At 34.8% G+C, this 18,059-nt stretch overlaps 1 protein-coding gene across 1 annotated transcript; it reads left to right on the plus strand.

The window, feature by feature from the left end:
• Positions 1 to 1,161: 1,161 nt before the first annotated feature.
• Positions 1,162 to 2,536, plus strand: LOC111913184 (uncharacterized). Its single transcript, XM_023908908.3, has 2 exons — positions 1,162 to 1,329; positions 1,654 to 2,536. The coding sequence occupies exons 1-2, from the start codon at positions 1,270 to 1,272 to the stop codon at positions 2,335 to 2,337; spliced, it is 744 nt and encodes a 247-aa protein (XP_023764676.1). The 5' UTR covers positions 1,162 to 1,269; the 3' UTR covers positions 2,338 to 2,536.
• Positions 2,537 to 18,059: the final 15,523 nt, after the last annotated feature.

Consider the following 18,059-nt stretch of genomic DNA (forward strand, 5'->3'; position numbering starts at 1 on the left):
TTGTCAGAAGCCACCTTGCATAATCACTAGCAGATTAATCAATAGAAATGGAACGAGCAGTCGAAGTCGCTAGGGAACTCCGACAGCGACTGGCTATCGCGAGAAGTGGTGGTCGATTTCCGGCAGCCTTCAACTTTGATTTAGCCAATATCAGGGTCGATCCAGCGTCCGAGGGTAAAAGAAACTCACACAGGGGTGTTTGGATTGTTATTTTAATCGCCAAAAATAATGGAGGAAGGAGGGAGGCTGCCATCGATTGCTTCATCAACGAGGGCGCCTCCGATAGCTCTCAGTTGTCACTCTACCATCTGTTGGTAAACACGAAGAAGGAGAAAGTGAAGGCAATGGCGGTGAGGGGTTGTTTCCAGCAACCTTTGATCTGGGAGTAAAAATACACAGGAGAGGGGAAGGGCTGTCGATCTCCGACGAGCCTTTCTTTGTTCTTTTTGCCTCGTCGCCAACAGCAATCCATAGAAGAAAAGCAGTAGCAACAATTTGGTGTAGAGTGGTGTTCGGTAATTGCTTGATTTCACAAGGGGAGGGGGTTGTTCTTAGTGGTCACCGAAAATGCACCCACCTCCAATGGTGTTTCAACCATAAAAATGAGAGAGAGAGAGAGAGAGAGAGAGAGAGAGAGAGAGAGAGAGAGAGAGAGAGAGAGAGAGAGAGGTGGTGGGACCAAATTAATTAATTATTTTTTTTTCATTTAAATTAAATAGAAAAAAACATAAAAAATAAATCAAAAGGGCATTACAGTCATTTCAGTTTACCGAGGGGCCAAATCCGCAACGAAACTAGCTTAAAAGGACCGCGAATCTAAAAAAATCGTGGTTTTGATTAAAAACCCAAAAAAAATACATACCAAAGGGACAATTTTTGCAGTTTTGTCTAATAGAAAAAATAAAAAATAAAATATGACCGCAACCTTCGGCCTAAAGCCTAAACTTTAAAAGATATATATTTCATCTCATTTTACCAAAACTGATTTTCAGTCTTTATCAAAATACTTAATTCCATTTCACTTTACTTCTTTGCAAACACTGCCATCCATTAGACACGTGTATCAACACAACGTGTTCATCATGCATCAATGTAGTGCTGGACTTTAAACCGCCAAACCGAGCAACCGCCGACGATTATATTATTTTCTACACCTTGAATTTAAAAAGCGATTAACACAACATTCATCGATTATTCTATGTTTAAGGCACTCTAAGTTTCTTTGCTCAGCATAATCGCATTTGGTATTTTTGTGAGCTGCTGAAAAGCATGGCGAGTCCTGATCTTCCGCCTCCTCCGGCAAACAATAAAGATGATGATAAAGTTCCGGTAGGCTTACCTCCCCCCAACGCCTCGATATCCTCTGTCCCTCATAACTTTATCAGCTAAATGCTTTTGGTTTGGTACCTGCATTTCTTCTTTTTGCCATTTAATTTTTCTCTTTGATATTTAAGGCCAAATCTACTTCTGGGATTTCAGTTTTGGAAAATGAATCCAATTGCCGACTCTTTAGGTTCCCTTTTCAGCTAGAAATCTGAAAAACATATTGAATCGAGCTATTAACTATTAGTAGTATATTTGCTAGGACTCTCGATCCGGAGTTCTCTTGTTGTGTTGATAGAGATTTTGTAATCAAGTTTATGATCATAACAGGGAAGAGGATCAAAACCGGGGAACTTTCCGGTTACCGGTTCTAAATGTGAGACGGGAAATGGTGAAACTGCCCGATCAGCGCCTCCAGCTTCCGGGAACAACCCTGAGGCAACTAACAAGCGTAAGCGTGACACATCAGATGGTATTCACGATAATAAAGAAAAGATATCTACCGAGGTTACACGGGTCGTTGACACAACGGATACTGTAGAAACTGCCGGAGTTAAAGAGGTTGAAATGAAAGATGCGGAAGCCATAGATGAGCCATCTGATCAAGGTATTAAAGAAGTCGAGATGCAAGACGCTGAGGTCATGTATAATACAACAACACATGTCGAGGAAAATGGTAAAGCAGAAGGTGTCGCCGATGTTCATGAAGAGAGCAAATTGAATCCAGACGTCAATGATTTCAGTGGTAAACAAGATCAAGGTACCAAAGAGACTGAGCAGCCTGCAAATGAATCCAAAAGCAATGAGAAAGAGAGTCCTCATACAGATATGAGCAATGGATCAGGGCAACAAGTGTTGGGTGAGGTAGCAACTCTATTGAAACAAGTGCAGGAGAGTGACTCGAAAGCAAAGCTGGAGGTTGAGGTGAAAGTGAAGAAGATGGATCATGGGGTTACGAAGGAAAATGGTGAAACTGAAAAGGCGAATAGTGCAGCTCAGGTGAGCCGCCCATGATCATATATACTTTGGTTTTGGGTGTGTGTTGTAGTTATATTATGTATCAGAGATTCCAGATGATTGTAACTTTGTGTGTAAAGTAAGGCATACGTAAAGGCTTTGTTCAAGGCACAACGGTTCACATGTGGCACCCCAGTGAACAAAAAGCCAAGTTTTGTCTTAATATATGAGTATGCCATGGGTATCTATTAGAACTTTTTCTCCTTTCTTAACTCACCAGGTTTTACACGTTAATTGTAACTAAAAAAACTAGCGACAACAATCGCCAAAGTCTCAATCCTGTCTTTTTTATTTTGTCCACATTGGATTCGGAACAAATTTTTTTGTCCTCAATTAGTCTTTTTTACTAGGTAGTGTCCTTTAGAAATTGTTTATTTTTTACCAGCTACTATCCTTTGCGAACCCCGTGACAATTTTTGCTCAACATGGCGTGACATTTGAATACTGACTTAACAAGTTTCGCAAGATGTCTTTCTGCCCATCTCCACTCTTGTGTTTCCCTATCTTCTTTTTGCCTATTCTGTTTCTTCCCTATGGTCTATACCGTCATGGATTTTTCAAAGCACAAGATTCTATCATCAAAATTAGATATTTTTTACCACGCCCAACAATTAATGTGCAATATACTTTCATTATTTACTAATAATGTCGCTGTACTTGCTCTAGTTAGCAAATATAGCACTAACATACATACAATAGCAATGTACTTGATTTTTTTTAGTACAATAGCGAAAATTTGAAGTATGTTGTTATTATTAGTAAATAATTGACAGTATGTTGTTGTCACGTTTAAAGAAAATGTAAGTGCGTTGCTATTATGGGAAAACAAATTTAGGCATATTTTTATTACATAATTCAAATAAATCATTGGAAAAGTATAGAAGCATTACACTAAATCAGGAAAACTGCATTAATTCAAATACTACAATGAATTATGTAAAAAAAATTGTTATCCATTTATGATATTAACCCTAAGAAAACCTTTTAACTATCGATAACATACCAACAAATTATGTCCAAGACATCCAACCAAGGCCAACATGTGAGTTGTTTTTCAGCTTGAATGACAAAGAAGAAGAGTCATTCTACATACATAAAATCATCTATATTATCTGTGTGATGTTTTTCTAGTAATCATCTATATTATCTGTGTGATGTTTTTCTAGTGGAAAAACATTCGTTTTGTTGATATTGCGCCTCAAATGTATAATTAAATAGCTTGTATCATCCAAAAGTATAAGTTTTCTTTTATTCTCCTTGTATATCTTCAATTTCCTTAAGAAAATATCTTTAAGAATTAGAGAAGGGTAACCAATAAGCATGGCAAGTATTTTTTTTTTTTTTGTTCCTTAAGAAAACATCTTTAAGAATTAGAGAAGGGTAACCAATAAGCATGGCAAGTATTTTTTATTTTATGGAAAATGGTTTCTCAGTGTAAACTATAAGTTGTGACATCCCTTAATTTTCAGAACAAAAAAAACTTTTCTTCATGCTTTTAATACCATGTTGACTTTGTTGCGGAAAATCACAGTTTAATAAAACAGTTTAAATAACAAACAATGTTTCAAAATAAGAAAAACACTACAAGTGTCATCATTAATACATAACATATGTTACAACATAAAGATATATTGGTCTTGAATACTATTACATGTCTCTTTATTCACTCAATATTCCTATTTAAGTTCTAACAACTTTAGCACCGCTAGCTGTGATGCATATAATTTGAGTGGGTCAGGTTTGGGAACCTGGTGTGACACATAGGGTTTTCAATCTTATAATATTATAATGATAATAAACCATATTTAATAATCTCGCAAAACAAACATTACCAAACAATATAGACATATAATACAACATAGATATCTATTAGACAATATACTCATAGTTACCCAGCCCAATCAATTCTCACAAACCTAATCCACGATAATCATGAAGAATCACCTTACCCCATGAATCATTGTAAGCAACGGTGTGACTATATGGGTAGGGGATTCCTTGGCCGGTGTTAAGTCATAAGGCAACTAAGATTTGTTTTGAGTATTTGATTAATATGGTATCACATGATTCTTCTATGTCTGTAGGTTATAAATCCACATAATCAATATAATTCGCAAGACCATCTAGAATAGTCTAAGTTTTGTCATCTTACTCTGATAGATGACTCATACATACCCATTTGTTGTCTGAAGGAGGTAGAATACTACATTTTCTTTCTTATCTCACACATTACACGAGAATGAGCCTACTCGCTATTCAACTTAATTTGAACTCATATAGATAAATTACTCTTAATTTAGATCCAGAAAAAAAATACAATGCATGTAATTAACTTTAAATACAAATTTTATGTTCATGCAATACTATCACAATACATGGTATACATTTAGCATAAAATACATATAGTAAGCATTCAGTATACATTTAATCTTTGAAGTAACAAATACTTTTATTAAGAGTGTGTCAAGAATGTAACTACACACTCACCTTATTAAAGGTGGAAGATTTGCAGGTAAGTTAGCTCTTCGTCTAACATTTTTACATACTTTCCCTTTTAAATGACCTAAATACAAACATTACTAAGTTTTAGTTTTAGTTTATATTTATATTATTCAAGATTATATTAACTATGTAAGAACCTAAAATTTAGAGAAAGTTGAATTTCAGACAAATATAACCAAAAGGTAAATTTGGACAATAATGAGAATAAGACGAGATTATGAAGTTGTGACTTCATGAAAATGGAGAAGATAAGTTCAAGTCTCTTAGAAAATGCTATATGAACAAGTTAAAGAGAAAGAATGCATGAGAAATACATTTTGGCCAAAAAGGGGAAAATGGGAAATTTTATGTTTTTGGGCCAACTTTGTGACTTAATAGATTAAGACCTATACTAAATCATTTAAATATAACTTAACATATGTGTATAGTATATTATCACCTTTTCATGGATATAAAGAACATCAAAAATAGGTTAGTAACAAAGAAGTTATGAAGGATTGAAGAGTGAAGGAAAATGTACCAAGACTGGAATGGAATCAGCCCAAGGGGCTATTGTCAAGCCAGAACCATGGTGCGGTAAATAGATGGCAATGGTGCGACGAGCGATGAAAAGGGTTCAAACATAGTCTTCTTTGTAAGAAATAAAGAGAAATATACACTTGCCCCGCAACGCGGTATATGGGAACCATGACGTGGTGCCCAAAGCAGGATGCTAATGGAGGAAGAGCACCACGACGTGGAAAGAAGATAGCTACGGTGTGGAAAGCATATGCGCATCCATTGACTGAGGTCATGGTCACCATGATGCAATGAATAAACAACAACAACACGGTTACGCACTCAGAACATAGGTTTTAAACTTGTTAGAGCTCATTCTTGACCCATTACTCTTCCAACTCGATGGAGAGCTTACGAGGGGACATTTTGCAACTAAGGGGCTAACAAGGAGAGCTAGTTATAGTGGATGGTTGTGATTTCGATCCTCTCCACAATAAGGTGACATTTCACCACTTTTGGTGAGATTGTTAGATTTGTAAAATTGTTTGAGCTATTAGGATTATAACTCAATTAGTATGTTATCGAGAGTGTTTAGAAGCTTTGAACAAGCTTTATGTGTGATTTCAATGGTGAAGTCACTATGTGTGAATTTAACATATGAAACCCTAGCTAGCAATTATGTCAATTGATGCATTAAATGTTAGATTATGATGAATTAAGTATTATAGGATACTTAATTCATTGTTTGGATTGATTTAGAAGTAAAGAGCTAAATTTTAGAATTATGATCAATTAAGTAATTATTTTGACATTATGAAGTAGATAAGCTCTTAATAGGATAAGAAAAGTTGTAAGGAACTTGAATTGGTATATGAATAGGCCTTGAGCAAGATGATAAGCTAAGATGCATCAGTTGAAGAAATGAGTCAAGAATAGTAGTTAGTCCTCATTAACTAATAATGTAAGTTATTACTCTTATTCTCTCTCTCTTTAAGTTATTGTATACATTTTTATGTATATATGTATGTATGTTAGATTCATATACCTAATCATGACAAAAGGAAGAGAAAAAAGGAGTAAATAGAATATAATCCTATGTAAGAATATGTAAATGTAGTTATACATGTAAGACAAGTATCTAAGCATGCATGTATAACCAAAACATGTATATAGATGTATAAGAAAAAGCTATGGGTATTATGAGTAATACACATAAGAGTAGATAAAGAAAGAATAGGATTGTAAGTAATACAATACCATGTATTGTTACAAATAACATAGGTATTGATTAAAATACCTAAGAGAAAGTAGATAGAAATAAAAGATGAATATATGTAGTATAATCATAAAAATAAGAATGTATATATAGACATTATTGGTATTTCGTAGAATACAAATATGTTATTAGACATATATAGAAATTAAGTACATAATAAGTTAAGTAATATAAGAGAAATATAATAAGGTCTCTTGATGAGACAAAGAGATAGATTGCCCATGGGACTAGCTTTATGTGATGAGTCACATAACACAGATAGAGATGTAGAGTTAGAGATTCCTTCAGCGAAAAGATTATGATTCCTTCGGAAATGAGATAGAGGTTCCTTTGGGGACAAGATTTTGATTCCTTCGGGAATGATATAGAGGTTCCTTTGAGGACAAGATTATGATTCCTTCAGGAATGGGATAGAGGTTGCTTCGGGGACAATATTATGACACCTTCAGGAATGAGATGATGGTTCCTTAAGGAACATAGATAGATGATCCCTTTTGGGATGTAGATAGATGATTCATGTGAGAATTAAAGATTGTATATGGTTAGAAAAAGACAGATAAAATGTTCCATGAGCGGAAGAAGGTAATGAAGTTCTTCCAGGAACTTAGAAATAATTTGTAAGGAATTAAGAGTAAGGAATTCGTAAGGGATTCCAGAGAAGAAAAAAAAGTGTCAAGGGATCTGTAAGGGATCAAGATGAGAATTATGAGATGAAGAAAGAAAAGAAAGAGAAGAGTACACATAGAGTAGAGTATAAAGAGGAGTAGATGAAAGATAAGATGAGATAGAGTGTGGATGGAGATAGAAAGATTAAAAGAAGAGTAGAGAAGAGCTACAGATAAAGAATGTGGAAAGTATTAGATAATCCTAAGAAGAGGCTAAGAAAGACAAAAGAGATAGATGAATGGTAAAAATAGTAGTATGTGCTATTCGAGAAGAATAATAGATCATAGAGTACAAGTGTGAGAGAATAGAACATTGATGAATGAGGATATATAAAAGAATAATGATAGATGTGATGAGATGAGAAAAGATTGTAGTTTATGCCATGAGAAGGAGAGTCTAAGATGTAGAGCATGAGAAAGAAGAGAAGAAAAGAAAGGTTATAGTATCAAAGATGGAAAGAATAAATGAACATGAAAATAAACAGAACATAACTCACTAGACACATTGTGTCTGATATTGTATGTATGTTTATATTTTGCAGGTTCATGTAGTAGCAGTCATGGTACCTAAAGAGAAGACTGGAGCACAAGGACATAGACTAGGTTGTTATTTTAATTGTATTTCTTTGTTGTTCTTTTATGGTGAGATTTTATTGTAAACCCATGACTATGCCTGGGATATAAATTTTTTTATTTTTATGAGTTAAAAGAATTCCACAAATTTTATAGAAATAACTCTGATAATTCCATTAGATCAGATGTTAGAAAATCTGAGTTGTTACAAACTGTTTCCCAGATTCTTCATTAATCCTAAAGAATAACAAGTGCTATCACATAAAGAATGAACATGTATGATGGTATTAGAGGTAGGATCTGTTTGATATATAAACATATTGTTTGGAAAATCAACTTGAAACACATCACTAAGATCTTGCCTAGAAACCATACCCATAAGTAGATCAATCAGCATGATAACTAGTAACAGTTATTACTGATAAATTTTATTTATACGCTTATAACAACGACAATGAACATAATATAATTTACACTTAATAAGCATAGTAAGTGAAACTCGCCTTACTAGTTTGTCTAGCGAAAATTTGGATTTTCATTAGCATGACTTCAATGCTTAATCCTTCTTTTGTTCGGTCTTTTTCAACGCTTCAGTGCTTTGGGGTTTTGCTAACAATACTAAATAATGATAAATCAAATCACGAGGGGCTGAGAAATCGAGGCTGAGAGAGAAAATTTGAGAGGATTTTGTAAGAAAATGAGATGCTTGGCCTTCTTTTTATAGGATAACTGCTAGCACTATTCACGACACTATTCAAGTCTACGTGTCGTTTCAAGAATGTGCCACATGTCTCTCTAAGAATTTTCCATGTGTCCATTGGTAGTGTTGGGTGGCTCGTATGCTACCACATGGCGGCTAGGTAGCCAAGTGCTGTCAGCTAACTGTTATTTTCCCGTTTTCCTGGGATAATCGTAACTTTTTCATACGAGCTTTGTTTTCAATGTTATTTATATCCACGGTTTAGTAATTACGTTAACTATAACTTTCATTTAGATCACTTTGGCTATAAAGTAATGTATTTTCACTTTGATATTTTTAAAGAATATATACAGTGAAACGATCTTCGAAAATTCATAACTTCTTCATAAGACGTCAAAATTTTGTGGTCTTTATACTTAAAGGTCCGTATTCACGACTTATTCAACTTTCATATATATTATTTATTCTGTTATAAAAGTAACTCAAATATTATTTATATACAAATACAATTTAGTTTACACAAGTGTCTTATTCTTATAACATTTAATTATAAATGTTACTTCACACAATCTGTTAACTTTATTATGAGATTTTATACAAATACTATATAACCATACTATTTGTCCATGTACACTATATATATATAAACCGATATAGTGTATGAGGAATTCTTATTTAAGTATTTATAAAAAACAATTACATTATTAACTAACGTAAATAAGGATTTTCCGATGAAATGTTTAACAAAAAATAGGTCGTTACAATGCTCACCCACTTAGGATAATTCCATCCTGAAATCATCCATCAGCAAACAGTTGTGGATAGTGACTCTTCATGTCACTATATGTTTCTAAAGTAAGGTTTAGCCCCACAATATGTTTCAATCGCACAAGCACCACATCGATCATATTGTGTCACAACGTCTTAGTTTTACGCTCAACAATTTATTTAATCTATATGCCCAATAATCATTATTAATTGATATTGCTAATAATATATGATTCTATAGTGTTACACCTTTATCAAGTTGGCACATGTTGTATATTTATTATTAATATAATTATTAATAAATAATATCAGTTCTTGTATTTAATTAGGGATTAATTGTTGTTTTGTGAAAATAATAATTAAAAGAGAGTATAACTAGTTATTATATCATATAGTATGATTTAATAAGTCATGTACAAAACTTTTGACACTTTGAATAACAATGATCAAGTTAATAAGTTAACATATCATGGTTAATAAACTCGCTAGACAAATTTATTCTTCTTCTTCAGCATGGCCGAAATTATTATATAAGAAGAGAGGTTGTTTGTCAACCTTATTCTTATATCCCCCATGAAAGGCTACCAATACTTTATTTTATTATAATCTAAAGTTATGTCTTGCATGAGAGTATAAAATGAAAGTTTTTGCATGAGTTTTTGGCTAGTTGTTTTCCTAGTTTTTCTATTCTTTCTTTCATATGGCCGAAAGTCTCTTCTACTCTTCACTTGTCTCTCTTTTGAAGCTAGTTTGGTGATTAGAAGCTCCCTTGAGTTTGAGTTAAGTACTTAAAGGCTTAAGACACTCAAGATTACAAGAAGGAACTAGCATTCCAAGTGCCTTAATCTTGGTGGTGGATACTTGTAGAGAAAATCATACTCTTTGATTTCTCTATCATCATCAACACCCAAAACCAAATGAGTTCAAAGGCTCCAAAGATTGTTATTCTAAAATACTCTATGGTTGTTTTAAAAGTAGTTTTAACATCATTGTAACCTCTATAAATGGATCCTAGATGTTTTGGTTTTGTTATAATCTTGAAAATAAACTTGTAAATTTTAAAGCTTTCATTGTGATTTTTATGAAAAACTAACTTATATTTTGTATGAAAACTCATCAGTGGTATCAGATCCATCTTTTATATGTTAGAATGATTTTTTATGTTTGATAATATTTGGTTTTTGAAAAACAAGCATGGATTTCTTTTGATTAAGAAATGTCCATAATTGTCTTCTTTGGCAACTTGTTATTTAAAATTGTTTATTTTTATATATAACCATTTTCATGCATTTTGCTTATATAAAAGTTGTCTTAGAAAAAACAAATAGTTGTTTGTTATTATACTTGATATGTTGTTGTGTATAAACAAACAATTTGCACATTTGTGTTGTGTTAGGTTGATATTTATTTATTCATAAGATGGAATAGATAAATATGTATTTTTTTTATTTGTTTATTTGTTGTAATAAATTAGTTAGATTGGCTGTATTTATTTTTAAATATATAACAAGATGAAGAAATGATCACCTTGAAGATGATTTAACCACTTGAGACCATAATCCCAAACATCAGCTTCTACTCTAGGTTTTGGGCTTAATTATAGTCTCAATGGTTTAAGTGTTATAACCTTTACAACATGGAGACTTGAGGTTCTTTTGCAAGCAAGAGTTGTATTGGCAAGTCAGAGCATGAAGTCCTTTTGAATTGTCCATTAAGTCCTTTAGGAATGACTTAATAATTCTTGTGATGGCTCAAAAATATTATTATTAGACATAACTTGGTTTATACATATTTTAATGCATGCATGTGATGTTTATTTTATGATGTAGGTTGTGTTTAATGTATGAAAATAGTTTTTACATGTCAAATAATATTTTAACATAAAATAAAATCAGTTCGACTTTGAGTAAAAAATATTTAAAAGAGAACATAAGATATTTATAAATGGGTATTTATAAAAACGTTTTTACCGGTTACCGGTTAAAAATCGATTTTGTGTTAAAAGTAGTTTTATTGTAGAACTTATAAATAGTCAACTTTAAAATATTTGAAATGGTTTAAAGGTGTTTAAACAATATATAAACTCTCATGTCTTTATAATAAATAAGGAGTTTTTATTAAAAAGACTAAAATTGGTTTATAGTGTCATAACGACAAATAATAAAACTAGTTATTATTTTTACGTCGAAACTTAATATATGATATTGGTTTTTTAAGCTTAATGCAACATGTTGATATCATGTTTTATGCATGCCAAATGAGATTTAAAACATACGTATCATCACCTAAGTTTTGGTTTATCAAAATATGACTTTTACCATAAGATGCATGAAATTGAGTTTATAAAATAAAATGAGTTTATTCTACAAATTCATAAAGTCATAATATTTTGATTGTTAAAAGGAGATTTAAAATAGTGATTTTAGAACTCATCCAATTTCACACCCCCAAACTAGAACGGCGGAAACGTCTGGAGGCCGATGAATTGACTTCATGTACATTATCACAACAATTGTATAATAGTAATCAAAACAACAACAACCATTGTATTAATAATATAGAGTTTACATTGTATTCGTTTCACATATAATTGACTCCAAAAGTGAATAGAAAAACAAAGACTTGAAGGTACTATGCTCTGTCTTCTCGAAACCTATGCATGTACCTGTCTACTAGTTTCCTGAGAATACAAGTGATTTTGAAAGTGTATCAACATTAAGTTGGTGACTTCATAAGCATATAGTTTTAGAAAATAATTTATTGTTCCTTGAAAATGCTTGTGTGTTTCTTCTGAAAATCCTATATTTTCTTAGTAAATGGAATGTCGTCTTAGGCCTTAAGACCAAAATATATATGTTTCTTATGCTTAAAGAATAAAATATGATGCTTTGAATTTTATAAAAGCAATGTGACCCATATTGGTTCCTACTATGGTTCCTTGGTGTATTCTAGTTATATATAAACAAATATCGAACGGACAGTCGATTGTGTGATTCTGCCCTAAGCCCACAACCAGACAAGGAACAAGAAGTAAGGCGGAAATTACACATTCCACTACCTATCGGATATTATTTATATATAACCCTGATGTATAAACTAATAAATCATAGTAGCACAAATAATGGTCCTAACCGAAGAGTAAGTCATCGTATTTGTTTCTAGAATGTTGAATTGTAAAGTGCTTGCTTGTAAAATAATTGTGTTTATCCTGTAAAATCCTATATTTTCCATAAAACCAAATTGAAATCTTAAACGTTCCAATACCGAAAGGTACAAGTAAAATTGTCATACATAGTTTGTTGATACCTAATTTCGTTTATAAATAAAAGTAGTTTAAGATGTGTTCGCCCTGTAAACTAGATGTGATGTTACTACCATCCTATGATCACTTAGTCTATACGAGTTGGATAAAATCGAGATTGAACAGGCAGTCGAATGGGTGAATCTGCCCTAAGCCCACAACCAAACAAGGAACATGAAATAAGGCGGAAATTACACATTCCACTATCTACCGGACATTAATTTTATATGACCCCGATGTATATGCTAAGTAATCACAGAGTTAATACCCCCTTAGACTGTTTAGAAAGTATATTACTACATAAAAGTGTCTTTGTTTTCTCCATGTGAGTTCTTATAACCATACTAATATGACGGATGGCCTGATACGACGTTCTTCGGGCGTCGGAATCGTTAATGACATTTGTCACCCCAGAACTTCCGTTCCAATTGTAGCTAACAGTCAGGACGCGGGATTGTCAGTCTCGTATATATCTATACACAAACTCACATTCTCCTTCCAAGAGACTCTGGTTATTAAGTCAGGATATGGTTGGTACTTAGGTAAGTACGTGAAGACGTCTCACAAATTGCTTCAACGAGTTTACGAGTAATAAGTGAAAAAGCTTTTAGTAACTAACATGTAACTTTGTAAAATAGTCTGTTTGTTCCATAAACTATACCTATTATAGTTTATAAGTTGGTTTCCGTGTGATAACCTTAGCTTTGTAAAATAGTTCCTTTGTTACATAGACTATACATATTATAGTTTATAAGTTGTAGATTTAACAGTATTCATATTTGGCGTGTTTAATAATTTTCACATTTAAATGCATATTAACAGTAAGAAAACATGATAAGTAAACTATATTTATAAACACAAGATTTCTTGTGTTTTAATTGTATTCTCCCCCTAAAAACATTGAAAAAGCTTGGAAAAATATGGGGGTATGAACTCACCGAGTGATTTTGTGTGGGTTGTTTTAAGTGATGAAGTGAAGATTTCAAGCCTAACTCATGGATGAGATTGTTGAACTTCCTTGGAAAGAGTATTATCCTAAATGTTTAATACATAATAATATGTGTAAATGATATGAAACTAACATAAATATGTATTGGAACACTTGGTGGATCATGAAATGCTTACCATAATCTAGGAAAATGCTTGAAGTATCAAGCCCCTTTAATGCTTGAACTTGAACTCTTAGGAGAAGAGGGGAATTTCACAGTGAGTGGAAGAAGATTTCGTGATATGTGAGGGAGTGTTTTCATTTGAAATAAAATAATGGAGATGATAAAATGTGTTTGGAAATTTGGAGGTTAAAGCATAGGTATCTGGTGGCTAATGCATGGTTTACTAGGAATGCATTGGAAAGGGATGAAACTACCTATCTTAATGTCATCCCTTTTGTCTTATTCCCAACTATGACCGTAAGCATCTTTAAACACCATAGAATGGTGGTGTTTATGGCCTAAATGCCTCCTAGAATGGTGATTACCAACTAGATGCTTCTTAGAATGGAGTTTTCGGCTATAGTGGGGTCCTTAGGGGTGTTTGCGGTTTTGGTGTGGTCCATGGAAGAGTTTACGGTTCATGTAACACTCCTTAAGGTGATTTCGGTCCTAATGGTGGCCCCCATGATTGTGTTTTCGGTTTTGTAGCATTCCCAAGGTGTGATTTCGGCCTTAGGTAACCAAAATCATAAGGTGGTGGGGTCCTAAGCCTAAACTATAAAACAAAGTATCAATATATGATTCATGTTTCAATTATTTGATTTGTCTTGACGTACTATGTGACATCCCCAATTTCACGGCCAGAAAAGACCGATTTGTTTATGCTTTGTTTTTAAAATCAGAGTAATATTTTATAAAAAACAGTTGCGGAATTTGTTCCCAAAACAAAATATGATAAGAATTTATCAAAGCATTTCTTTAAAGAAATGTATTTTCATTATATAACAAAATCCCGGGATGTCATATTCAATATAAACCAAAAGCATAAAAAGAACAAAATAGACCTTACAACAGTTATTCATAACTACTGGCTTATAATCCAAAATCTCTCATCATGTCAGCCAACTTATGCTCTCGTGCAATAACTTGTAATACAAAGAAAACTTAGTGGGTCATGCTTGGGAGCCTGGTGAGCATATAGGGTTTTCATCCCACAATGTTATATCATATATATTAGAACTCACAAACTTATATAATTTCATCATATAAAAGCAACTCTTATCCCACCCCATCGATCCTCACAACGACACGATCTAAACTCTCGTATCTAAAACCTTCCTCTTTACCTGATCCCTACTCACGGATCTAAACCTAATCTCTTCACCTGATCCATACTCCCGGATCTAAAACTAATCTCTTCACCTGATCCATACTCCCGGATCTAAAACTAATCTCTTCACCTGATCCATACTCCTGGATCTAAAACTAATCTCTTCACCTGATCCATACTCTCGGATCTAAAACTAATCTCTTCACCTGATCCATACTCCCCGATCTAAAACTAATCTCCTGATCTGGTCCATACCCTCGGATCAATAATTGTGCCCAATCCATACTCCCGGACTAGGGACAATTAACTTAGTCTTAATCCATACTCTTGGACTAATAACAAGTTTATCTCTTTACCTGATCCATAGTCCCGGATCTAAAACTAACCTCTTGATCTCATTATCCAACTCATCTTTTATCACACACCAACTATCTCATCTACCCATGTTCTACCTAACATATTTTTAGATATAAAATACATATATAGTTTAACTCATTTAAAACTATAAAAAACATCCATTCCACATTCATCTAAAATAAACAACAATATAAAAACACATAGCACGTATTTCATAGCAAACACTTCATATTTATGTGTTAGAAGAGAGTGACTACACGCTCACCCAAAACATATACTTAATACCCTCAAACAATACTTGTATTAAAATCGTGTTTATGAAAGGCACTATACACTCACTTGATAAGACGATGATCTGACAGCACCTTGTCTATTAAAATAATCATTTCCAATAAAACCGGGACATTTTTTCCAAAACCAGGCTTTACGTGGGCAGAGTTTCGGCTCAAAAACTTTACCTCTCGGGATCTTCGGGGCTTCGGGACACGTTTCGGGTCTCGGGATGATATCGGGGATTCGGGGGTATAGTTTGCACGTAGATCGATGAAATAAGGGTGAGAGAGAAGAGATTTGGCAACCACAAATGGTCGCCCTTTGTGTTCTATTTATCAGGTGAAGTCTGCCGCGAACTGTAACGAACCAAAAATCACGACAAAAAATTTCCTTTAAAACATTACTAAAACCATATTTATAAAACCATATCATAAGTCATAACAAAAGTTCAGAGAATCAATTCAAAACATGTTCTTATTATCAGAGTAAAACATCCCAGGCTGACTAACTATGGTGTGTGCCATGCGATTATCCCGAGCTCTTCCCTTCGCTACCGAAAGTACCTGAAACCAAAACTGAAAACTGTAAGCACAAAGCTTAGTGAGTTCCCCAACCTACCACATACCCTGCATAAACACACACTGCAAATACTGGGCCACGCTTGCTACTTCGGGCCTCGCCCACTACCTCGGGCTTCGCCCGCTACAATGGCCCCTCCGCTCAAGGCCCCCTAGCTTCAAGCCCTTGTTTCTCTTAGGCCCCGCCTGTCTATGGGCCCCGCCCGCTAAACATATACAAACATATAACATATCACATAACACATAAACTATAACTACTCTACTCATTCCTGTACTAAGGCCTCGCCTGTCTTGGGCCCCGCCCCTGTCCTATTACTGATGAGTCATGGAACACCATCCACACTCCTGCTGATAGTGAGATACGGGCCCAGCCCACAATCACTCTTTTCCTAACTCGGGCCTCGCCTTTGTTCGGCTACTAATGAGATATGGAACCCCGTCTATACTCTGCTAATGGTGAGATACGGGACCTCACCCACACTCACCTCCCTACCAAACACATACAAGTATCACACAGACAACAAGTATACTCTATCATGCAAAACATTCCTTGGGCACCCGCCCGACATTGGACCATGGTCTTGAATATCATACTAGCAAACCGTGCCTAGGGCTAACCACCGGGTCTTCCTACTCATAACCACATGGGCCGGCATTGTGGCCGTAGACCCATTCACACAAAGGGAAACTCACCTGCACTGCTGAACTCTGTTGATAACCCTATGGCTGCTATCCGACAACTCTCTGAACCGCTGCTCCACTAGCTTCCCGAGCTACCAATACCATTAATGACAATTAGCCTAATTGTCCTCCCAAAGTCAACTAGGTCAACTCTGGTCAAGGTCCTTCTCAAGGTCAAAGTCAACGGTCGGAGTCAACTTCTAGTTGAGTCGACTCACTGAGTTGTTCTACCAACTCGTCGAGTTCATGCTCCTCAAATCTCAAAACAACCTCGACTCTACTCGTCGAGTCTAGCAACAATTCAACGGGTTCTCCTTCAACTAAACATTCGGGACCATCTTCAACCGACTCGCCGAGTTGTTCTACAACTCGTCGAGTCCACCTACAAAAGCTAAGGAGATTGCCTTGGACTCACCAAGTTCCTCCTTGAACTCGTCGAGTACCATGATCTTGATGTCCATTATGGACACAGACTGGCTGAGTCCTTCTCTAACCCCACTCACTGATCTGAATCATAAACAGGAGGGTTTGGGTTTGCGACCCGACTCGCCGAGTCCACTTTGAGACACCTCTATTTTGTGAATCACAGTCTATTCCAACACCTTCAACTCATAGATCTGGACTTCTAATGCTAGCTTTGCACGTAAAGTTGCTAACTTTACGTGCATGCAACGTGTTGTGAGGCTAGAACACTTAATCCAAGCTTCAAAGGAGGCTTAGGTCATGAAATGAAGCCATGGATGGATAAAGTTGCCCCCTTAAAGCTTCTAAAGCTCAGAAATGCATAGATCTTAAGTCCTTTTCGTCCTCAATGGCTCAATACTCAGATTGACCTTGGAAATGGTCCAAATGTGACCAAATTTATGCTAGAAAGGGGATCTAAATGATTAACTGCCAAGGTATAAGCTTTTTACCTCTAAATGGTCTGAAATGTCACCCCAATTCTGGATCTATAACTTCTTCTTGCACCACCAAGGTCCTTCTTCCCTCTCCAAGCTTCAATTCACTCTCAAGGCAAGAACTAGCTCAACAATGGAGTTGGGTGGCTAGGGTTTCGAGTTCTAGACAATAGGAGCCGCAAATGATCCCTACGGAAGAGAATAAGACGCAGGTTTCCTAACCCAGACCAGACTCGCCGAGTCCACTCTCCGAATCGTCGATTCGGTCACTTAACATGCACACGGATCCCGCTCTGACTCGTCGAGTTCTTCCTTGGACTCAACGAGTTGACCCCTTTTGACTTAGGGTTTCCTTTCCTTTCTTGGTCTTTCTGATTCTGGGTGTT

Source organism: Lactuca sativa, chromosome 4, assembly GCF_002870075.4.
Source record: "Lactuca sativa cultivar Salinas chromosome 4, Lsat_Salinas_v11, whole genome shotgun sequence".
In the NCBI taxonomy this organism is placed as follows: domain Eukaryota; kingdom Viridiplantae; phylum Streptophyta; class Magnoliopsida; order Asterales; family Asteraceae; genus Lactuca; species Lactuca sativa.